The sequence below is a fragment of the Lolium perenne genome, chromosome 4 (assembly GCF_019359855.2).
Source record: "Lolium perenne isolate Kyuss_39 chromosome 4, Kyuss_2.0, whole genome shotgun sequence".
Classification (NCBI taxonomy): Eukaryota; Viridiplantae; Streptophyta; class Magnoliopsida; order Poales; family Poaceae; genus Lolium; species Lolium perenne.
Genome location: NC_067247.2, coordinates 242,437,856 through 242,463,338, shown reverse-complemented (window position 1 = coordinate 242,463,338; position 25,483 = coordinate 242,437,856). Strand labels below are relative to the sequence as shown.

Below are 25,483 nucleotides of genomic sequence, written 5' to 3'. Positions count from 1 at the left end.
TCTCTTGATAATACTTGATACACACTTTCTGCGCCTAGCTGAAAGGCGTTAAAGAAAAGCGCTTATGGGAGACAACCCATGTTTTTATCTACAGTACTTTGTTTTTATTTTGTGTCTTGGAAGTTGTTTACTACTGTAGCAACCTCTCCTTATCTTAGTTTTGTGTTTTGTTGTGCCAAGTTAAGCCGTTGATAGAAAAGTAAGTACTAGATTTGGATTACTGCACAGTTCCAGATTTCTTTGCTGTCACGAATCTGGGTCCACCTCCCTGTAGGTAGCTCAGAAAATTAAGCCAATTTACGTGTGTGATCCTCAGATATGTACGCAACTTTCATTCAATTTGAGCATTTTCGTTTGAGCAAGTCTGGTGCCATTTTAAAATTCGTCAATACGAACTGTTCTGTTTTGACAGATTCTGCCTTTTATTTCGCATTGCCTCTTTTGCTATGTTGGATGAATTTCTTTGATCCATTAATGTCCAGTAGCATTATGCAATGTCCAGAAGTGTTAAGAATGATTGTGTCACCTCTGAATATGTCAATTTATAATGTGCACTAACCCTCTAATGAGTTGTTTCGAGTTTGGTGTGGAGGAAGTTTTCAAGGGTCAAGAGAGGAGTATGATGCAACATGATCAAGGAGAGTGAAAGCTCTAAGCTTGGGGATGCACCCGGTGGTTCACCCCTGCATATATCAAGAAGACTCAAGCGTCTAAGCTTGGGGATGCCCAAGGCATCCCCTTCTTCATCGACAACATTATCAGGTTCCTCCCCTGAAACTATATTTTTATTCCATCACATCTTATGTGCTTTTTCTTGGAGCGTCGGTTTGTTTTTGTTTTTGTTTTGTTTGAATAAAATGGATCCTAGCATTCACTTTATGGGAGAGAGACACGCTCCGCTGTAGCATATGGACAAGTATGTCCTTGGTTTCTACTCATAGTATTCATGGCGAAGTTTCTCCTTCGTTAAATTGTTATATGGTTGGAATTGGAAAATGATACATGTAGTAATTGCTATAAATGTTTTGGGTAATGTGATACTTGGCAATTGTTGTGCTCATGTTTAAGCTCTTGCATCATATGCTTTGCACCCATTAATGAAGAAATACATAGAGCATGCTAAAATTTGGTTTGCATATTTGGCTTCTCTAAAGTCTAGATAATTTCTAGTATTGAGTTTGAACAACAAGGAAGACGGTGTAGAGTCTTATAATGTTTTCAATATGTCTTTTATGTGAGTTTTGCTGCACCGGTTCATCCTTGTGTTTGTTTCAAATAAGCCTTGCTAGCCTAAACCTTGTATCGAGAGGGAATACTTCTCATGCATCCAAAATACTTGAGCCAACCACTATGCCATTTGTGTCCACCATACCTACCTATACTACATGGTATTTTCCGCCATTCCAAAGTAAATTGCTTGAGTGCTACCTTTAAAATTCCATCATTCACCTATGCAATATATAGCTCATGGGACAAATAGCTTAAAAACTATTGTGGTATTGAATATGTCATTATGCACTTTATCTCTTATTAAGTTGCTTGTTGTGCGATAACCATGTTTACTGGGGACGCCATCAACTATTCATTGTTGAATTTCATGTGAGATGCTATGCATGTTCGTCTTGTCTGAAGTAAGAGAGATCTACCACCATATGGTTAAGCATGCATATGTTAGAGAAGAACATTGGGCCGCTAACCGAAGCCATGTTCCATGGTGGAAGTTTCAGTTTTGGACAACAATCCTCAAATCTCAAATGAGAAAATTATTAATTGTTGTTATATGCTTATGCATAAAAGAGGAGTCCATTATCTGTTGTCTATGTTGTCCCGGTATGGATGTCTAAGTTGAAGAATAATCAATAGCGAGAAATCCAATGCGAGCTTTCTCCTTAGACCTTTGTACAGGCGGCATAGAGGTACCCCTTTGTGACACTTGGTAAAAACAATGCATTGTGATGATCCGGTAGTCCAAGCTAATTAGGACAAGGTGCGGGCACTATTGGTACACTATGCATGAGGCTTGCAACTTATAAGATATAATTTACATGATGCATATGCTTTATTACTACCGTTGACAAAATTGTTTCATGTTTTCAAAATCAAAGCTCTAGCACAAATATAGCAATCGATGCTTTTCCTCTATGGAGGACCATTCTTTTACTTTCGATGTTGAGTCAGTTCACCTATTTCTCTCCACCTCAAGAAGCAAACACTTGTGTGAACTGTGCATTGATTCCTACATACTTGCTTATTGCATTTATTATATTACTCTATGTTGACAATATCCATGAGATATACATGTTACAAGTTGAAAGCAACCGCTGAAACTTAATCTTCTTTTGTGTTGCTTCAATATCTCTACTTTGAATTATTGCTTTATGAGTTAACTCTTATGCAAGACTTATTGATGTTTGTCTTGAAGTGCTATTCATGAAAAGTCTTTGCTATATGATTCACTTGTTTACTCATGTCATATACATTGTTTTGATCGCTGCATTCACTACATATGCTTTACAAATAGTATGATCAAGATTATGATGGCATGTCACTCCAGAAATTATACGTGTTATCGTTTTACCCGCTCGGGACGAGCAGAACTAAGCTTGGGGATGCTGATACGTCTCCGACGTATCGATAATTTCTTATGTTCCATGCCACATTATTGATGTTATCTACATGTTTTATGCACACTTTATGTCATATTCGTGCATTTTCTGGAACTAACCTATTAACAAGATGCCGAAGTGCCAGTTGCTGTTTTTTGCTGTTTTTGGTTTCAGAAATCCTAGTAAGGAAATATTCTCGGAATTGGACGAAATCAAAGCCCAGGGGCCTATTTTCTCACGAAGCTTCCAGAAGGCCGAAGGAGAGACGAAGAGGGGCCACGGAGGGGCCACACCATAGGGCGGCGCGGCCCCCCCCTTGGCCGCGCCGGCCTGTAGTGTGGGGCCCCCGTGCCGCCTCTTGACCTGCCCTTCCGCCTATAAAAAGTCTCCGTGACGAAACCCCCGCACCGAGAGCCACGATACGGAAAACCTTCCGGAGACGCCGCCGCCGCCGATCCCATCTCGGGGATCCAGAGATCGCCTCCGGCACCCTGCCGGAGAGGGGAATCATCTCCCGGAGGACTCTACGCCGCCATGGTCGCCTCCGGTGTGATGTGTGAGTAGTCTACCCCTGGACTATGGGTCCATAGCAGTAGCTAGATGGTTGTCTTCTCCCCATTGTGCTATCATTGTCGGATCTTGTGAGCTGCCTAACATGATCAAGATCATCTATCTGTAATTCTATATGTTGCGTTTGTTGGGATCCGATGAATAGAGAATACTTGTTATGTTGATTATCAAAGTTATATCTACGTGTTGTTTATGATCTTGCATGCTTTCCGTTACTAGTAGATGCTCTGGCCAAGTAGATGCTTGTAACTCCAAGAGGGAGTACTTATGCTCGATAGTGGGTTCATGCCTGCATTGACACCTGGGACAAAGGATGAAAGTTCTAAGGTTGTGTTGTGCTGTTGCCACTAGGGATAAAACATTAGTGCTATGTTCAAGGATGTAGTCACTAGTTACATTACGCGCCATACTTAATGCAATTGTCTGTTGTTAGCAACTTAATACTGGAGGGGGTTCGGATGATAACCTGAAGGTGGACTTTTTAGGCATAGATGCAGTTGGATGACGGTCTATGTACTTTGTCGTAATGCCCAATTAAATCTCACTATACTCATCATGATATGTATGTGCATGGTCATGCTCTCTTTATTTGTCAATTGCCCAACTGTAATTTGTTCACCCAACATGCTGTTCATCTTATGGGAGAGACACCTCTAGTGAACTGTGGACCCCGGTCCAATTCTCTTTACTGAAATACAATCTACTGCAATACTTGTTCTACTGTTTTCTGCAAACAATCATCTTCCACACAATACGGTTAATCCTTTGTTACAGCAAGCCGGTGAGATTGACAACCTCACTGTTTCGTTGGGGCAAAGTACTTTGGTTGTGTTGTGCAGGTTCCACGTTGGCGCCGGAATCCCTGGTGTTGCGCCGCACTACATCTCGCCGCCATCAACCTTCAACGTGCTTCTTGACTCCTACTGGTTCGATAAACCTTGGTTTCTTACTGAGGGAAACTTGCTGCTGTACGCATCACACCTTCCACTTGGGGTTCCCAACGAGCGTGTGCTTTACGCGTCATCAACGACGTTCAGGTAAACTTTGCCAAGAGAGTACGCCGGTGAAGTGGGGAGGATCCCATGAAAGCGGGTGTCTGATTCTTCTAGCATTCTCATGGTGGTCCCCATACTCTTAATTGTGTCAAGGAATATCAGATTGAGTCCACTTCCACCATCCATGAAGACTTTGCTCATCTTGAATCCTCCGACCTGCGCCTCCACTACTAGGGCAGCGTGTCCTGGTTTTGGTATAGTCATCGGGTGATCCGCTCGGCTGAACGTGATGTTCTGAGACGACCACTCGACATACTCAGGGATGTTCGCCATGATGCTTTCTGCTAGGTTGATTTCTCGAGTGAGCTTCTTCATTTCTCTTCTTGAAACACTTGTCCTGTGGATCATACTCATCTGCCCACGTGGTGGTGGAAATGCCTCGTTGGGTTGATGAGGTTGAGCCTGCTGGACCTGATGTTGCGGTGGAGGTGGTGGTGGTGGTGGCGGTAGCTATTGCTGGCCTGCCTGCTGGATGAGTTTGTGCATGTCAATGAACTGCCGACAGTCCCTGAGCAGGTGGCTTGACTTCGTTTTGCCGTCCTTGGAATCGGTATACGAGTGCAAGTAACAGGGAGCATTGATCTGCTCAGTGATGTCTACGGGTGCTTCTATTCTTGTAGACAGTGTTGGGCCTCCAAGAGCAAAGGTTTGTAGAACAGCAGCAAGTTTCCCTTAAGTGGATCACCCAAGGTTTATCGATCTCAGGGAGGAAGAGGTCAAAGATATCCCTCTCAAGCAACCCTGCAACCACAAAGCAAGAAGTCTCTTGTGTCCCCAACACACCTAATACACTTGTCAGATGTATAGGTGCACTAGTTCGGCGAAGAGATAGTGAGATGCAAGTAATATGGATGTATATGAGTGGTAATAGCAATCTGAATAAAATATGGCAGCGAGTAAACATGCAACAAAACAGTAAACAAACGGAGATTCGATGCTTGGAAGCAAGGCCTAAGGATCCTGCTTTCACTAGTGGACACTCTCAACAATGATCACATAATAGGACTACTCTACACCCTCTTGTTGGATGATGAACACCACTAACTGTGTAGGATTACACGAACCCTCAATGCCGGAGTTAACAAGCTCCACAATATTCAATGTTCATATTTAAATAACCTTAGAGTGTAAGATAGATCGACACAATTACACCGAGAACTAACATAGCATGCACACTGTCACCATCACACTATGAAGGAGGCATAGATCACATCAATACTATCATAGCAATAGTTAACTTCATAATCTATGAAAGATTACAATCATACCCCACGCCAAGTACTACACGATGCACACACTATCACCATTACACCGTGCAGGAGGAATAGACTACTTTAATAACATCACTAGAGTAGCACATAGATGATATTCAACTAGATCACAAAGAGAGAGAGATGAACCACATAGCTACAGCGTAGCCCTCAGCCCCGGGGGTGAATTACTCCCTCCTCATCATGGAGACAGCGATGGCGGTGAAGATAGCGGTGGAGACGGCGGTGGAGATGACTCCGGGGGCAATTCCCCGTCCCGGCAGGGTGCCAGAACAGAGACTTCTGTCCCCCGAATTGGAGTTTCGCGATGGCGGCGGCTCTGGATGGTTTTCTCTGGTTTCGTCCAACGGGGCCGAGGATTTAGGTCAGGGACGACTAAATAGGCGAAGAGGCGGAGTCGGAGGGACCACGGGGGGCCCACACACTAGGGGGGCGCCCCCCCTTGGCCGCGCCGCCCTGTGGGGTGGGGCCCCCTGGCTCCCCTCTGGCCCTTCTTCGGTGCTCTGGAAGCTTTCGGGAATTTTAAGATCTTCTGTGTTGATTTCGTCCGATTCCGAGAATATTTCCTTACTAGGATTTCTGAAACCAAAAACAGCAGAAAACAGCAACTGGCCCTTTGGCATCTCGTCAATAGGTTAGTTCCGGAAAATGCATAAATATGACATAAAGTATGCACAAAACATGTAGATATCATCAATAATGTGGCATGGAACATAAGAAATTATCGATACGTTGGAGACGTATCAGCATCCCCAAGCTTAGTTTCTGCTCGTCCAGAAGCGAGTAAACGATAACAAAGATAATTTCTGGAGTGACATGCCATCATAACCTTGATCATACTATTGTAAGCACATGTAATGAATGCAGCGATCAAAACAATGGTAATGACATGAGTAAACAAATGAATCATATAGCAAAGACTTTTCATGAATAGTACTTCAAGACAAGCATCAATAAGTCTTGCATAAGAGTTAACTCATAAAGCAATAATTCAAAGTAAAGGTATCGAAGCAACACAAAGGAAGATTAAGTTTCAGCGGTTGCTTTCAACTTGTAACATGTATATCTCATGGATATTGTCAACATTAAGTAATATAATAAGTGCAATATGCAAGTATGTAGGAATCAATGCACAGTTCACACAAGTGCTTGCTTCTTGAGATGGAGAGAAATAGGTGAACTGACTCAACATAAAAGTAAAAGAATGGCCCTTCGCAGAGGGAAGCATCGATTGCTATATTTGTGCTAGAGCTTTGATTTTGAAAACATCAAGAGAGTATAAAAGTAAAGTTTTGAGAGGTGTTTGTTGTTGTCAACGAATGGTAGTGGGCATTCTAACCCCCTTGCCAGACAAACCTTCAAAGAGCGGCTCCCATTTTATTTTTATTTTTGGGTGGCACTCCTTCCAACCTTTGCTTTCACAAACCATGGCTAACCGAATCCTCGGGTGCCTGCCAACAATCTCATACCATGAAAGAGTGCCTTTTTATTTTAGTTTTATTATGATGACACTCCTCCCCACCTTTGCTTTCTCAAGCCATGGCTAACCGAATCCTTCGGGTGCCGTCCAACAATCACATACCATGGAGGAGTGTCTATTTTTGTAATATTATGAAGGTTCATTAATTTGGGACTGGGAATCCCATTGCCAGCTCTTTTTGCAAAATTATTGGATAAGCGGATGAAGCCACTAGTCCATTGGTGAAAGTTGCCCAACAAGATTGAAAGATAAACACCACATACTTCCTCATGAGCTATAAAACATTGACACAAATCAGAGGTAATAAATTTTGAATTGTTTAAAGGTAGCACTCAAGCAATTTACTTTGGAATGGCGGAGAAATACCATGTAGTAGGTAGGTATGGTGGACACAAATGGCATAGTGGTTGGCTCAAGGATTTTGGATGCATGAGAATTATTCCCTCTCGATACAAGGCTTAGGCTAGCAAGGTTATTTGAAACAAACACAAGTATGAAGCAGTGCAGCAAAACTCACATAAAAGACATATTGTAAACATTATAAGACTCTACACCGTCTTCCTTGTTGTTCAAACTCTTACTAGGAATTATCTAGACCTTAGAGAGACCAATTATGCAAACCAAATTTTAGCAAGCTCTATGTACTTCTTCATTAATAGGTGCAAAGTATATGATGCAAGAGCTTAAACATGAGCACAACAATTGCCAAGTATCAAATTATTCAAGACATCATACCAATTACTACATGTAGCATTTCCCGTTTCCAACCATATAACAATTTAACGAAGCAGTTTCAACCTTCGCCATGAAAATTAAAAGCTAAGAACACATGTGTTCATATGAACCAGAGGAGCGTGTCTCTCTCCCACACAAGCATTTATTCAAACAAAACAAAAATGAAAACAAAAGCACACAGACGCTCCAAGTAAAGTACATAAGATGTGACCGAATAAAAATATAGTTTCAAGAGAAGGAACCTGATAATTTGTCGATGAAGAAGGGGATGCCTTGGGCATCCCCAAGCTTAGATGCTTGAGTCTTCTTGAAATATGCAGGGATGAACCACCGGGGCATCCCCAAGCTTAGAGCTTTCACTCTTCTTGATCACATTGTATCATCCTCCTCTCTTGACCCTTGAAAACTTCCTCCACACCAAACTCGAAACAACTCATTAGAGGGTTAGTGCATAATCAAAAATTCACATGTTCAGAGGTGACACAATCATTCTTAACACTTCTGGACATTGCTTAAAGCTACTGGAAGTCAATGGAACAAAGAAATCCATCCCACATAGCAAAAGAGGCAATGCGAAATAAAAGGCAGAATCTGTCAAAACAGAACAGTCCGTAAAGACGAATTTTATTGAGGAACCAGACTTGCTCAAATGAAAATGCTCAAATTGAATGAAAGTTGCGTACATATCTGAGGATCACTCACGTAAATTTTCATTATTTTCTGAGTTACCTACAGAGAATTAGGCCCAGATTCGTGATAGCAAGAAATCTGTTTCTGCGCAGTAATCCAAATCTAGTATGAACCTTACTATCAAAGACTTTACTTGGCACAACAATGCAACAAAACTAAGATAAGGAGAGGTTACTACAGTAGTAACAACTTCCAAGACACAAATAAAAAACAAAATTGCTGTAGTAAAATAAACACATGGGTTATCTCCCAAGAAGTGCTTTCTTTATAGCCATTAAGATGGGCTCAGTAATTTCAATGATGCACTCGCAAGAAATAGTATTTGAAGCAAAAGAGAGCATCAAGAGGCAAATTCAAAACACATTTAAGTCTAACCCACTTCCTATGCAAAGGAATCTTGTACACAAATGAATTCATGAAGAACAAAGTGACAAGCATAAGAGGATAAAACACGAGTAACTTAGGGGAAACTCAATATTATTAAGATGCATATAACCATGTTTCCCTCTCTCATAATAACTTTCAGTAGCATCATTGATGAAATCCACAATATACCCATCACTTAAAACATTCTTATCATGGTTCATATGCATAGAAGTATCATTAATTTTGGCATAAGAAGAGTTCTTCTCATTAATAGTAATTGGAGCAAGATTATTATCAAGAATTTGAACATGGTAAACAAGTTGCATATTAAGGGAATTGTTTTTGGTAATCCAATCATAACTATGACAAGTTTCATAAGGATAGTTATAACTTATATCATAGCATTCTTTATAATAATCATCAAAGGTCGGAGGCACAGTGTCATCATAAGAAATAGAATAGTTATCTTTCACAGTCAGTTTATCTGTGACCATACCATCATTGTTATTAGAAGGAGATGTATCAAACACATAATGATCAGTAGCAAAAGGATTTTCAAACACCTCTTCCTGAAGCTTAGAGCTTTCTATATCATTATGGGAGGAAGCACGGATAGCACTGATACTATGGCAATTATTATCATCATCATTTTCAGAATTAGTTTCCCAGAGATTTGCAATATCAAAAGTAGTGTGCTCATTCAAATCATGATCACTAATATATGTAAAGGGCATAGGAAGATCATTGTATTCAGATTCATTATCATAATAATCATTAGGAGCAACATACTTGCGGTTACCTAGCGTTATCTCATTCACGCGGGGATATGTCGTTACCTCTTTCTCTTTATTCTCCTTCTTCTTCTTCGTTCCCTTTTTCTTCTTCTTCTTCTTCTTCTTCTTCTTCTTCTTCTTCTTCTTCTTCTTCTCTTCCTTCTCCTCATTCCCTTCTTTAGGAGGAAGAGGCTTGAAGGGTGGCTTGTTCGCATAACCTGATTGACTTTCAGAAACAATAGAAGAAACTTGGGAGGATTCCTCCTTTTCATTAATTAGTTCAAAACACACAGCGGTCCTATCATATTTTGGCAAGGTGTCATCTCCTAAAATATTTTGTATGTAAGTATTTGTATGGCTATTATCAATGCAATAAGAAAAACACCCATGCAAGACATCATCAATGTCAAGATCACTCATATGTAACAAAGAGATTTTTCTTGAGAGCTCTTCACACCACAAAAATAAAGTAAGTTCATCATGCTGATTAGGAGTAATTTCATCATCACAATACCAATTTGTAGCACTCATGGGGTTCAAATTATAATTGGAGGAGCATTGAAAATTAAAATGACCCACTCCATGGCAAAGTTCACAAATAAAAGGATAGAGGGCACACACTTTTTTACCAAGATCATCTAGAGCCCTAAACCACTTTCTAGTTTTTTCATTAATATGATGGATACAATATTCATCTTTGATTTGATTAATTCCACAAGGTCTATGCATTCCACAAAAATTAACATGCTTATAGGAAATAGCATTCTTAGGAGTTTGAACATGCTTATTGCAATCATTAACAACAATTTCATTCATCATGCAAGCCTCTTTAAAAGGTTCATGATACTTATCAAAATTCTTCTTAGGCAATTCAAAATGAGAAGCAAAGGCTTTATAAAGATTTGCAGCAACTTGAGAGTCAAGACCATAAGTAGCACTCATATCTAGAAATTTATCAGTATCCATAAAAGCTTCAATGCATTCATAATCATAATTTATACCTGACTCTTCACCTTTGTTGTTCTCCCATCCTTCAGCGTTCTCCTCAATCCGATCAAGAAGATCCCACCTAGCTTCAACCTCCTTGCTTGTGAAAGATCCCTCCGAACAGGCATCTAGATAGTCCTTGTGATGTCCTGAAAGCCTCGCATAAAAATTGTTAACAATAACATTACGGGGGAGCTCATGAATGGGACATTTGAGCATTAGTGACTTCAATCTCCCCCACGCTTGAGAAATACTCTCTCCATCACGAGGATAAAAGTTATAAATATAATTCCTATCAATATGCACTTCATAAGGAGGATAAAATTTAGAGTAAAAGAGAGATACAATTTCCTCCCAACCAAGAGAATGACTATTCTTCAACAATTTATACCAATGCGCCGCTTTACCAGACAGCGAAACAGAGAATAGCTTCTTCCTCACTTCATCCATAGAGATACCTGCACACTTGAATAACCCGCATAATTCATGCAGAAATAGTAAATGATCTCCAGGATGGACAGTTCCATCCCCTTCATAGCGGTTATCAATAACACTGTAACACCCCATTTTTCAAAACCTGCATATTTCTTCAAGTTAAAAATTTGAGCCAACAAATTTTTTTATTTAACACTTGTGATTGAGTGTAGGTTAGAATTCTTGCTTGGGTTAACTCAAATATTTTTCTTGGTGTGTTATGTGTGTCACCCCACCTTTAGGTTAATTTATACACCACTCTCTAAATTTTTAGGGTTTGATCTACTTATTTAAATGGCACCACCTCTAATGCACTATGCCCCTCAAAAACCCTAACCCTAGGGTGGTAAGCATCACCTTGGATGGGAAGAACACTCTACCCTCTTCTCTACACCACCACCAATTCACCTAGGGTTGCACCATCAACACCATCATCACCTTTTTATTGTCATTTTATGTTTTCACATTTGTGCACATGATTTCTTGTCACACTTGGGCACATTGCACAGGGCATGGCCTCTCTCTTTTTCTCCCCTGCCCCTTTCTCTTCTCTCTCTTTTCTCTCTTGGGTTTTGGCCGAGAGACAAGAGGGGAAACCTCCCCCTCTCTTTTTCTTTCTCCCTTCCCTCTCTTTTTCTTCTCTGGTTTGGGCCGTGGCCGACGCCACCACTCCCTCTCTCTACCCTGGCCCAACCCTGGCCCTCTCTCTTTCTCTCTTTCTCTCTTCTCTGGCCCAAACCCCACCAGCACCCCCTCTCCCGCGCCAAACCCTAGCCCTAAACGCACGCGCGCGCCACGCTGGCAGGAGACATGATGGCGTCGCCTCGCACGATGCGCCATCAGCCTCGACTGCCCTCCCACCGCCTCGGCTCCCTCCCATCGCTGACGCCACCAGGGCGACGTCACCGTGGGGCCAGCTGGTGACGCCAACCCTTGCGCGCCCGTTGGCCATCGCCACCGCCCATGCCACTACCGCTCCTCCGCCTGCCTATAAAACCCGCCCAAACGCCACCCTCTCCCTTCAGCTCCCACCTCCACAGCGCCGTTAGGCTGCCCCACTCCACCCCTGGCCGCTCGAGCTGCCGCTCGAGCCGCTGCCACCACTGCCCGATGCCATCCCACCGTGGTCACCGCGAGGGTGACACGCAGGTGGTCACCGCCGCGACGCCACCGACGCTCCTCTCCTCACTCTCTCAACACCAGCACCCTCTCCTGCTTATCCTAACCCTGCTCCCCTACCTCCGAGGCGCAGATCGGTGGCAGAACGACGACACTGACGACGAGCCAACGCCGCCCGTGCTGCCGTTGACGTCGCCAGAGGAGGAGCAGACGCCCCTGGACGCCGCCCGTGCACGAACCCGACGCACGCCTACGCCACCACACCACCTGCACCGATCCACGCCATCGCCAGCCGCCGGTAAGCCCCTGGCTGTCCCTTTCTTCCTCCGCGCTAGCGAGCGCCTCAGACGTCGCGCACGCGCCAGATCTGGGCCGTCGGATCCAGATCGGGCGGGCGCATGGCGCATGCACGGCCACGTCGGCGTGCATGGCCACGTCGACCTGCTTGGCCCGCCACGGGCCCTGGCCTTTTTCTCTTTCTCTTTTTTTTCACTGGCCACCGGAGAGCCCCACTGGGCCGGCCCATCTGCACAGCACATGCACGGCCCAGGGCGTTCCCGCCCATTTCATTAATTTGAAAAATTGATAAATAGAAACTAAAAATGAAAACTAACCAGTGTACTGTTTTGCTTATAAAAGTAAATTGGTAACTCGGATTGAGGTGATTCCAATTGCATTGGAACCGGTATAGAATTACCTTTCAGATGCCACTGGCCTTGTATTTTTAGGATGTTTGTGCGATTTTTAGTAAATGAAACATGATCTCTGTTTCTGGTTAGTAAATTGGACCTTAAAAATTGAAAAATAAATATTTTTGAATGATTCCAAGTGGGTTAGTCTTATTTTGTTACTGTGCATCCAGGAAAAATACCAGTAGCCTCTGTTAGTAATTTTTCATCTCTGGTTATAAGTGCATGTGTGTCACATAAAATGATAGGTCTATAGTTTGATGTTTATATTTAAACCTTGATACTTCTTGTTTATAAAAATGGCCAAACCATGTTTTGTTACTGTCAAACAACTCCCCTGCATATTTTCCCTTTTCATTTATTTATTCTTGTTTCTTGAACTATGTGTTGATTGTATGCATCGTTTACTTTTGCGACGCTAGATACAAACGAGGGAGAAGTGGAAGGGGAGGACTTTGGTGAAGAATTTGAGGAGGACCAGGGACAAGCCAACCAAGGCAAGCCATCTTTGAACTCTGAATGATGTGGGTTGGGTGTCATTTGTTGATATCCCTAAGCATCTTACCTATTTTATGTGATGATCTCTCTATGTTGGTCTATGTATGGATGTAATAGGAGTAGTTCCTTGTGGTGATCTTCCATCTTGGTTCACACGTGAAGGGATGCATGGTGTTACTGCCGTGCTACTCCCTTGGGTCTTCTTGAGTGCTCAACATGAGCATGTACTATTACAAATTAGATTTTTACACCACACCCCGTTTTGTTGAGCAGAGGTACCAAAGTCATGATGCTTGGTGTAATTCTCATATTGAGAGAAGTATGCCGTGTGTCCTCTGATTGTTAAAAGAGTGATACACCTACCCCACCCAAGATGTATAATAGCACCACCAAATCTGAAAGTTGATACACCCTATATTATCGTCTTACATGCATACCTTATGCAAGTGAGAGCCACCTTTTGCCACTCACATATGCTCTCATGGTATGATGACCTTCATCTCGGCCATGGTGTTGTAGTAGTTCCTTCTCATGAGACTATAGGATGGGAACCCCTCAAGGTTTACCTTGTTGTAAATGTTTATAAAAACCTTGGGTGAGTTAACCCAAGTGTATGGCTTATGAAAACAAAAGATCTTGATAAAGGTGTTTGGGAAAGTGGTGTATGGTGGTTGGTTGAGCAACCGAGGTGTTGGGGGAAAAAGAAGTGTTTTCTAAAAAGGGGCACTGCGTATATGTGTACACCAGCCCAACTTCATTCGCGCAACCACATTATCCAATATGGGCACGGGCTTAGTTCGTAGTCTGTTGAAATTGGCATGAGCACCCTTCACAACTTTCTAGGGAGGGTCCCGATGACCTCCAACGCCGGGTTGCGCTCTGGAGGAGGCAATACACTGTCTTAACTGATAGCCGAACGATTACTGAGGGTCTTCTGTCGTGGCGCCGGAGATACGCTCAAATGGAGGTATGCTGCCGGGGTGCCGGGAAGGGGTAAGCCCGCAGGGAAGGACTTGTGCCAATGGAGACGGGCGAAAGACTATGACTGGTTATCCGAGTCTCGCATACTTTCGTATGACGATCCGGGGATGATCCCGGCGGATTTATCAGTTCTTGTGGGGAAAGTGCGCAAACTCTGCAGAGTTAAATCTATTCGAATAGCCGCGTCCGCGGTCATGGACGGGTTGCAATGGTCTACCTTTACCGGGGCTTGTGTTTTGATTTGAGCAAATGTCTTGAAAAGAAAGTGTTGTGTGGATGTGTACCGATGAGGTACGGAAAAAGGGCGTGTGTTGACCATATGGAGATGGTCGTGGAAAATGGATACTAAGCGGGGAACCCTTTCCTAGACGGTTCTCGAAGAGGAACTCTTCTTTAACAAAGATATAGAGATGCCATAGGATTTCCCTCGCATATTCATCAATTGAGATGAAAGATTGCAACTCTTCTTTAACAAAGATATAGAGATGCCATAGGATTTCCCTCGCATATTCATCAATTGAGATGAAAGATTGCAACTCTTCTTTAACAAAGATATAGAGATGCCATAGGATTTCCCTCGCATATTCATCAATTGAGATGAAAGATTGCAACTCTTCTTTAACAAAGATATAGAGATGCCATAGGATTTCCCTCGCATATTCATCAATTGAGATGAAAGATTGCAACTCTTCTTTAACCAAGATATAGAGATGCCATAGGATTTCCCTCGCATATTCATCAATTGAGATGAAAGAATGCAACTCTTCTTTAACAAAGGTATAGAGATGTCATAGGAAAATCATAGTGTTCCCTTCACATGAGGAGTTGGGATGCTATGTAAGCAATTATGGTTGGAATATGCTATATCCACAAGAGAAACTATTTCTCTTCCACATGCTATATCCACAAGAGAAACTAGACTTACTCCCTTGTCTCCTTTAGTTAGATTTTGTTGCACCCCTCTTATGATGGTTTGCAAGTACAATTCCAAATGTACTTACGGCTTTGTCCCTGGCTATTAACTTGGCCAGACTATGAGGAGGACTATGAAGACGATGGAGGATATCATGACGACTATGCGACCTAGGACGCTCTCCGAGTCAGACGCCTGTAGGATCTAAGGCATGACTTGGGCCCGACGACGTTGATGTGTATCCGCTGATGTGTTTTGTGAACTTGCCCGTTGAGGCATTTATGTAAGCCTGGGTCATGTGACCCCGCTTTGTAAGACTTATTTATTCAGTACTGTAATGGATGATGTAATTCTGGATATTCAGTTCGGTTATGTGCTCACGGTGCACTGATCATGGGATCGTGAGTGAATGCATAACAGGGTATTTCGGACAGTTAGTCCGGGGTCCCCACAGAGCTGGTATCAGAGCCATCCTGACCTTAGGAAGCCCTAGTTAGCATGGACGCAAAGTTAGTACCAAACTATTTTCTATATCAAAAACGAGATGACTATTTGCTGAAATAATGCCTAGTCTCTCCCCTAATTTCTTTTAGATTAAATATTACTTGCATTAATCTTAAATGTTTTACATTATGTACTTAAAATTTTGCACACTTTGATCATGATGCTAATCATGAACTTAATTTTTTTGTGTAGATGGATCCACCGATGTTCACTTAGAGCATCCAGCTTGGCTTCAAGAAGCCCCCCTACCTGTTTGAGACCGCCCTCGTCGAGGTGTCGCAGGCCGTTGGACGCCTGGCACCCGAAGTGAAGGGTGGGCAGATGGAAAGCACCAAGGACGGCGAGATGTCCTGGATGGTGGTATGCACACTTCGCGGCTCTCATGTGAAGCAGCTTGAGGAGATTGAGGTCCAGGTCTTTGACCGCACATGGGAGGATGGACTTGTGAGGGTGCTCCAAGCAGCCCTCTCCCGCCTTGTCTTCCACCACCGTGTCGAGTTGGAGGCCATGGGACTTCCTCACGCCTTCTTGGGACGCCGCAATGAGGAGGGGATTCCCACTATGATCCCCTACTATTGCCCCCTTGGGCGCCAAGTGTGCCAGTTGGAGAACTTGCTGTTCAAGACTCAGCTCAGCCTTGACTCCAACAGGATGGAGAATGAGGTGTTGAAGCATGAGATGGAGGGCCTCAAGATGGATCTGAAGTTGGCCAAGCTCAAGCATCGCCGCCAACAGAAGAAGACCCTCCGTACTCGCGAGTCCAACTACATGCTTAAAGTCAAGGTTATGCACCTCAAGGCCGCCCTCCGCGATGCCGAGGACAAGCTGGAGAACACTTAGGACGACGGCGAAGATATCCGCAAGGAGCACACCGCTCTTATTAGCGACGATGAGGACTACATGGAGGAGGAAGGACTTGATGGGCTTGACGACGAGGATGAAGATGACCGCGCCTTCATCAACGATGCGGCCAAAGAACCCGCACCACTTCGCACCGTGGAGGCTACTACGGAGGATGAGGAGGATCCCGAGGAGCCTCCGTTTGATGGCCCTTCCGCGCCACTTGATGACTTCTAGGCGTGCACTCGCGACTTGTTTTATGTTAGGATGTCCCTTATGTATGGCGTACTTTGAATTGGTCCATGTGTGACCTTTATGGATGTGAACTTGATGCTTTTGGGTAGAACCAACGATGATGTTTGATTGTTGCTATTCGTGTTACTATGATTTGCCACTCTTTTTCCAAATTTCTTTTCTTATGCATGCATGTTCCTTCCCCTTGGCAAAGTACTTGAACTTCGAACATCCCTCTTTCTCGTCATCTTATGACCATGGCTATCCTTTTTACCTCCCCAGATGGTTGAGACTCGTCATGGAGGTTCCACCTCCGGAAACCCACCATCACCACCTCCGGATCCCAACATGGCCCAAATCCTGCGCCTCTTGATGGAGGATCGCCAGCGTGCCCGCCAGGAGAGTGAAGCTAACATTGCCGCGCTTCGGCAAATCGCTCAAGCCGCCGCGGGAAACCGCAACAATGAAGAAGGAGAAGGACACGGCAAAGAAGCGCCAAGGTCACGCCTTCGGGATTTCCAGAACACCAACCCACCCGTGTTCTCCAAGTGTACCGCTCCTCTTGACGCAGACGATTGGCTCCGCACCATTGAAAACAACTTGGAAGTCGCTGCCGTGGGAGACAACGAGAAAGTTCTCCTCGCCACCCACTTTCTCGCTGGACCTGCACGCGCATGGTGGGAGAACGTCAAGGCCATGCAAGCTCCTGAACATGTCATAAACTGGGAGGAGTTCACCGCCAAGTTCCGCAAAGCTCACATTCCTACGGGATTAATCAAGATGAAGCGGGATGAATTCTTCAATCTGAAGCAGAACAACTCCAATGTGGTGGACTACCTTGACAAGTTTAATACCTTAGCAAGGTACGCCCCTCAAGACACGGACACCGATGAGAAGAAGCGCGACCGTTTCATGAATGGCCTGCATGAGGAGATTCAGAGTATTCTTGTGGCTGTACCCTACCCTGACTTGGAGGCGCTAGTGGATGCCGCCATTATGGTGGAGTCGAAGCGCAAAGCTGCCATTGAGACCAGAAAGCGCAAGATGCTGCAGTAACAGGGTGGGCCCAGCAACCCCAAGTACCGCAGTCTGCCCCCATCAAGACCCGCCAACCCACCCCAGAGGAACCCTTCGCCAACCCCAGCTTATCGCTCCAACAATTATGCCCCCAATCGTTCAGCTCCGCAGCACCGTTCTGGAGGATTCAATACCAACCCTCGCCCCAATCCGCCAGCTCGCCCTCAAGGCGATGGATGCTTCGCTTGCGGGAAGCCTGGACACTTCTCTCGTGAGTGCCCTACCAAGATGAGGACTCCCCAACGCGCCAACACGCCAAGACCCAATCAGGCTCAAGCTAGGACGGCGTCAGGAAAGAAGCCGGTTATCAAGAAGCAGGCCAACGCCGCCCATGGACACCTGAACCACGCCAGCGCTGAAGAAGCTGAGGAGACTCCGGACATTGTGATGGGTACGTTCCTTGTCAACTCCACCCCCACCCGAGTTCTCTTTGATTCCGGAGCATCTCATTCTTTCGTTACCGAACCTTTCGTTAAGAAAAGTGGGTTAAAACCAACCATCATGAAACGCCTCATGCTAGTACAAATTCCTGGATCCACTGCTAAAACCCGCTTATCTTGCAAACAAGTTCCCATTATCATACAAAGAGTACCTTTCCAAGCAGAACTCATAGTCCTAGGAGCCCAAGGCTTAGAAGTAATTCTTGGTATGGACTGGATGACTAAGTACAAGGGACACATTGACTGCGTCCAAAAATCTATTACCCTAACCAATGATCAAGGCCTACCAGTAAAATACACCGCCACCATACACTCATCCAAAGCCTTCTGTAAGAAAAGCATCTCTGGACCCGTTCTCGAACAAGTACCTGTAGTCTGTGAGTACCCTGATGCTTTTCCGGAAGAATTGCCCGGTATGCCCCCTGACCGAGACATTGAGTTCATCATAGAACTACTCCCAGGAACTGCCCCCATAGCCCAGAGACCTTACCGTATGAACCCCCAAGAATTGATCGAGTTGAAGCGACAGTTGGATGATCTGTTGGCCAAAGGTCTGATCAGGCCAAGTGCATCACCATGGGGATCGCCTGTGATCTTCGTGGACAAGAGAGACGGAACCATTCGCTTGTGTGTGGACTATCGAAGACTTAATGAAGTAACCATTAAAAATAAGTACCCTCTGCACAAGATCGATGATTTATTCGATCAGATGAACAGAGCAAAGGTTTTCTCCAAAATCGACCTTCGCACCGGGTACCACCAACTCAAAGTAAGAGAATCCGACATTCCCAAGAATGCTTTCACCACCCTTTACGGACTGTATGAGTACACCGTAATGTCCTTTGGACTCACCAATGCCCCTGCCTACTTCATGAACCTCATGAACAAGGTCTTCATGGAATACCTAGACAAATTTGTGGTAGTGTTCATCGATGATATCTTGGTCTACTCCAAAACTGAGGAAGAACATGAAGAGCATCTGCGACTAGTCTTGGGTACCCTTCGGCAACACCAACTGTATGCAAAGTTCAGTAAGTGTCAGTTCTGGCTCAAGGAAGTTGGATTTCTGGGCCACGTCTTATCTGCCGGAGGACTCTCTGTTGACCCCTCTCTGATCAAGTCTATTGTGGACCGACAACCCCCTAAGAATGTTACAGAAGTGAGGTCTTTCCTCGGATTGGCGGGATATTACCGTAAGTTCGTTGAAGGATTCTCAAGCATCGCCAAGCCAATGACCCTTCTGCTTAAAAAGGGTAAGAAGTTTGAATGGACGGAAAAATGTGAAGAGAGTTTTCAAGAACTAAAAAGGCGACTTGTATCAGCCCCCATCTTGACCATGCCCGACGTCACCAAGGACTTTGTGATCTATTGTGATGCTTCCAAAATTGGTCTTGGAAGTGTCTTATTGCAAGAAGGAAAAGTAATCTCTTATCTCTCTCGACAGCTGAAACCCCACGAAGCCAATTACCCCACCCATGACCTGGAATTAGCAGCCGTAGTTCACGCTCTCAAGACTTGGCGTCACTACCTCATCGGAAATAGGTGTGATATTTACACCGATCACAAAAGCCTTAAGTATATCTTCACCCAGAGAGAGTTGAACATGCGACAGAGGAGATGGATTGAGCTCATCAAGGACTATGATCTAAGTATCCATTACCACCCAGGAAAAGCTAATGTAGTTGCCGACGCCCTCAGCAGAGAACCTTGTTCCCTTAACTTTCGTTTGAAAGTCGACCAACCCATGCTTTACCAAGAATTCGAGGAATTCGGATTAGAATTGGTTAGCCATGGATTCCTTGCTGCCATGGAAGCCAAACCCACCCTTAGAGATCAGATCAAGGAAGCCCAAGTTGGGCATAAAAGTATTGAAGGGATCAAACGCCGCATGGGCAGGAAAAAACTAGAAGGATTTTCGATAGACCCCAACGGAGTACTGTGGTACAATGGACGCCTCTGCGTACCCAATATCCCTGATTTGAAGAACCTTATAATGGAGGAGGCCCATAATACTTCTTACTCTATTCACCCTGGAGGATCTAAGATGTACCAAGATCTAAAAGACACCTTTTGGTGGCATGGAATGAAGCGGGACATTGCCTTCTTTATCGCCCGATGTGATGTCTGCCAGAAAGTTAAAGCTAAGCACCAACGCCCTGCCGGGTTATTGCAACCCTTGAAGATGCCCCTATGGAAATGGGAAGAACTGGGTATGGACTTTATCACCGGACTTCCCAGATCTAACCGTGGACATGATTCCATCTGGGTGATAGTTGATCGTCTCACTAAAGTCGCTCATTTTCTGCCTGTCAAGACCACCGATCGCGGGAGAGCGTTAGCCGATCTCTACATCTCCCGTATAGTTAGCCTTCACGGCGTTCCCAAGGTTATCGTGTTAGATCGAGGCACCCAGTTCACTTCTCGTTTCTGGCACAAGCTTCACGAGGCTATGGGCACCAAGTTATCATTTAGTACCGCCTATCATCCCCAAACCGGAGGACAGACCGAAAGGGTAAATCAAATCCTGGAGGACATGCTTCGAGCTTGCGCTCTTGCTTACGGAACCAAGTGGGAAGATTGTCTGCCCTTCGCAGAGTTTTCCTATAACAACAGTTATCAAGCCAGTCTTCGGATGGCCCCTTTTGAAGCCCTCTATGGGAGAAGATGCAGAACCCCTCTCAATTGGACCGAGACCGGAGAAAGTCAAGTGTTCGGGCCAGACATACTTCGGGAAGCAGAGGAACAAGTCCAGTTTATTCGTGACCGGCTGAGAGCTGCACAGTCCCGCCAGAAGAGTTACGCTGACTCCAAGCGTCGAGAGTTAACTTTCTGCGCCGGAGATTTCGCCTATCTCCGGGTAACCCCTCTCAAAGGAATGAAACGTTTCCATGTTAAAGGCAAGCTTGCGCCCAGGTATATTGGTCCTTTCAAGATACTAGGACGAAGAGGAGAAGTATCTTACCAGCTTGAACTACCCCCGGAATTGTTAGAGTTCCATGACGTCTTCCATGTCTCCCAACTTCGGAGATGCCTCCAAGCACCAAACAAGGCTGAAGTTTTCAAGGATATCGACTACCGAGCAATCGACCTCAATCACGACTTAACCTACAGAGAGAACCCCATCCGTATTCTGGATGAAGCCGTTAGGGTCACCCGCCGGAGGAAGATAAAATTCTTCAAGGTCCAATGGAGTAATCACTCTGAAGATGAAGCCACCTGGGAAAGAGAGGATTATCTGAGACAAGAATTTCCACACCTGTTCAAGCTCTTAGCCGTGCAATCTCGGGACGAGATTCTTTTAAGGGGGGAAGGTCTGTAACACCCCATTTTTCAAAACCTGCATATTTCTTCAAGTTAAAAATTTGAGCCAACAAATTTTTTTATTTAACACTTGTGATTGAGTGTAGGTTAGAATTCTTGCTTGGGTTAACTCAAATATTTTTCTTGGTGTGTTATGTGTGTCACCCCACCTTTAGGTTAATTTATACACCACTCTCTAAATTTTTAGGGTTTGATCTACTTATTTAAATGGCACCACCTCTAATGCACTATGCCCCTCAAAAACCCTAACCCTAGGGTGGTAAGCATCACCTTGGATGGGAAGAACACTCTACCCTCTTCTCTACACCACCACCAATTCACCTAGGGTTGCACCATCAACACCATCATCACCTTTTTATTGTCATTTTATGTTTTCACATTTGTGCACATGATTTCTTGTCACACTTGGGCACATTGCACAGGGCATGGCCTCTCTCTTTTTCACCCCTGCCCCTTTCTCTTCTCTCTCTTTTCTCTCTTGGGTTTTGGCCGAGAGACAAGAGGGGAAACCTCCCCCTCTCTTTTTCTTTCTCCCTTTCCTCTCTTTTTCTTCTCTGGTTTGGGCCGTGGCCGACGCCACCACTCCCTCTCTCTACCCTGGCCCAACCCTGGCCCTCTCTCTTTCTCTCTTTCTCTCTTCTCTGGCCCAAACCCCACCAGCACCCCCTCTCCCGCGCCAAACCCTAGCCCTAAACGCACGCACGCGCCACGCTGGCAGGAGACATGATGGCGTCGCCTCGCACGACGCGCCATCAGCCTCGACTGCCCTCCCACCGCCTCGGCTCCCTCCCATCGCTGACGCCACCAGGGCGACGTCACCGTGGGGCCAGTTGGTGACGCCAGCCCTTGCGCGCCCGTTGGCCATCGCCACCGCCCACGCCACTACCGCTCCTCCGCCTGCCTATAAAACCCGCCCAAACGCCACCCTCTCCCTTCAGCTCCCACCTCCACAGCGCCGTTAGGCTGCCCCACTCCACCCCTGGCCGCTCGAGCTGCCGCTCGAGCCGCTGCCACCACTGCCCGACGCCATCCCGCCGTGGTCACCGCGAGGGTGACGCGCAGGTGGTCACCGCCGCGACGCCACCGACGCTCCTCTCCTCACTCTCTCAACACCAGCACCCTCTCCTGCTTATCCTAACCCTGCTCCCCTACCCCTGACGCGCAGATCGGCGGCAGAACGACGATGCTGATGACGAGCCGACGCCGCCCGTGCTGCCGTTGACGTCCCCAGAGGAGGAGCAGACGCCCCTGGACGCCGCCCGTGCACGAACCCGACGCACGCCTATGCCACCACACCACCTGCACTGATCCACGCCATCGCCAGCCGCCGGTAAGCCCCTGGCCGCCCCCTTTCTTCCGCCGCGCCGGCGAGCACCTCAGACGTCGCGCACGCACCAGATCTGGGCCGTCGGATCCAGATCGGGCGGGCGCATGGCGCATGCACGGCCACGTCGGCGTGCATGGCCACGTCGGCCTGCCTGGCCCGCCACGGCCCCCGGCCTTTTTCTCTTTTTCTTTTTTTTCACTGGCCACCGGAGAGCCCCACTGGGCCGGCCCATCTGCACAGCACATGCACGGCCCAGGGCGTTCCCGCCCATTTCATTAATTTGAAATTTTGATAAATAGAAACTAAAAATGAAAACTAACCAGTGTACTGTTTTGCTTATAAAAGTAAATTGGTAACTCGGATTGAGGTGATTCCAACTGCATTGGAACCGGTATAAAATTACCTTTCAGATGCCACTGGCCTTGTATTTTTAGGATATTTGTGCGATTTTTAGTAAATGAAACATGATCTCTGTTTCTGGTTAGTAAATTGGACCTTAAAAATTGAAAAATAAATATTTTTGAATGATTCCAAGTGGGTTAGTCTTATTTTGTTACTGTGCATCCAGGAAAAATACCAGTAGCCTCTGTTAGTAATTTTTCATCTCTGGTTATAAGTGCATGTGTGTCACATAAAATGATAGGTCTATAGTTTGATGTTTATATTTAAACCTTGATACTTCTTGTTTATAAAAATGGCCAAACCATGTTTTGTTACTGTCAAACAACTCCCCTGCATATTTTGCCTTTTCATTTATTTATTCTTTTTTCTTGAACTATGTGTTGATTGTATGCATCGTTTACTTTTGCGACGCTAGATACAAACGAGGGAGAAGTGGAAGGGGAGGACTTTGGTGAAGAATTTGAGGAGGACCAGGGACAAGCCAACCAAGGCAAGCCATCTTTGAACTCTGAATGATGTGGGTTGGGTGTCATTTGTTGATATCCCTAAGCATCTTACCTATTTTATGTGATGATCTCTCTATGTTGGTCTATGTACGGATGTAATAGGAATAGTTCCTTGTGGTGATCTTCCATCTTGGTTCACACGTGAATGGATGCATGGTGTTACTGCCGTGCTACTCCCTTGGGTCTTCTTGAGTGCTCAACATGAGCATGTACTATTCCAAATTAGATTTTTACACCACACCCCATTTTGTTGAGCAGAGGTACCAAACTCATGATGCTTGGTGTAATTCTCATATTGAGAGAAGTATGCCGTGTGTCCTCTGATTGTTAAAAGAGTGATACACCTACCCCACCCAAGATGTATAATAGCACCACCAAATCTGAAAGTTGATCCACCCTATATTATCGTCTTACATGCATACCTTATGCAAGTGAGAGCCACCTTTTGCCACTCACATATGCTCTCATGGCATGATGACCTTCATCTCGGCCATGGTGTTGTAGTAGTTCCTTCTCATGAGACTATAGGATGGGAACCCCTCAAGGTTTACCTTGTTGTAAATGTTTATAAAAACCTTGGGTGAGTTAACCCAAGTGTATGGCTTATGAAAACAAAAGATCTTGATAAAGGTGTTTGGGAAAGTGGTGTATGGTGGTTGGTTGAGCAACCGAGGTGTTGGGGGAAAAATAAGTGTTTTCTAAAAAGGGGCACTGCGTATAAGTGTACACCAGCCCAACTTCATTCGCGCAACCACATTATCCAATATGGGCACGGGCTTAGTTCGTAGTCTGTTGAAATTGGCATGAGCACCCTTCACAACTTTCTAGGGAGGGTCCCGATGACCTCCGACGCCGGGTTGCGCTCTGGAGGAGGCAATACACTGTCTTAACTGATAGCCGGACGATTACTGAGGGTCTTCTGTCGTGGCGCCGGAGATACGCTCAAATGGAGGTATGCTGCCGGGGTGCCGGGAAGGGGTAAGCCCGCAGGGAAGGACTTGTGCCAATGGAGACGGGCGAAAGAGTATGACTGGTTATCCGAGTCTCGCATACTTTCGTATGACGATCCGGGGATGATCCCGGCGGATTTATCAGTTCTTGTGGGGAAAGTGCGCAAACTCTGCAGAGTTAAATCTATTCGAATAGCCGCGTCCGCGGTCATGGACGGGTTGCAATGGTCTACCTTTACCGGGGCTTGTGTTTTGATTTGAGCAAATGTCTTGAAAAGAAAGTGTTGTGTGGACGTGTACCGATGAGGTACGGAAAAAGGGCGTGTGTTGACCATATGGAGATGGTCGTGGAAAATGGAGACTAAGCGGGGAACCCTTTCCTAGACGGTTCTCGAAGAGGAACTCTTCTTTAACAAAGATATAGAGATGCCATAGGATTTCCCTCGCATATTCATCAATTGAGATGAAAGATTGCAACTCTTCTTTAACAAAGATATAGAGATGCCATAGGATTTCCCTTGCATATTCATCAATTGAGATGAAAGATTGCAACTCTTCTTTAACAAATATATAGAGATGCCATAGGATTTCCCTCGCATATTCTTCAATTGAGATGAAAGATTGCAACTCTTCTTTAACCAAGATATAGAGATGCCATAGGATTTCCCTCGCATA

At 45.2% G+C, this 25,483-nt stretch overlaps 2 protein-coding genes across 2 annotated transcripts; both read left to right on the top strand.

Moving 5' to 3' along the window:
- Positions 1–17,133: 17,133 nt before the first annotated feature.
- On the top strand, positions 17,134–17,841 carry LOC139839315 (uncharacterized). Its single transcript, XM_071829364.1, has one exon. It carries the CDS (start codon positions 17,134–17,136, stop codon positions 17,839–17,841), a length of 708 nt encoding a protein of 235 aa, XP_071685465.1.
- Positions 17,842–20,934: 3,093 nt separating this feature from the next.
- On the top strand, positions 20,935–22,931 carry LOC139839314 (uncharacterized). Its single transcript, XM_071829363.1, has 2 exons — positions 20,935–21,613; positions 22,789–22,931. Exons 1-2 carry the CDS (start codon positions 20,935–20,937, stop codon positions 22,929–22,931), a joined length of 822 nt encoding a protein of 273 aa, XP_071685464.1.
- The last annotated feature ends 2,552 nt before the right edge of the window (positions 22,932–25,483 follow it).

Excerpts from the sequence above, each read along its gene's own strand:
- LOC139839315 (XM_071829364.1), top strand. The coding sequence starts at position 17,134 with ATGGCCCAAATCCTGCGCCTCTTGATGGAGGATCGCCAGCGTGCCCGC.
- LOC139839314 (XM_071829363.1), top strand. The coding sequence starts at position 20,935 with ATGGCCCCTTTTGAAGCCCTCTATGGGAGAAGATGCAGAACCCCTCTC. Across the intron at positions 21,614-22,788 it reads GATTCTTTTAAGGGGGGAAG|ATCGGCGGCAGAACGACGAT; the intron begins GTCTGTAACACC and ends CCTGACGCGCAG.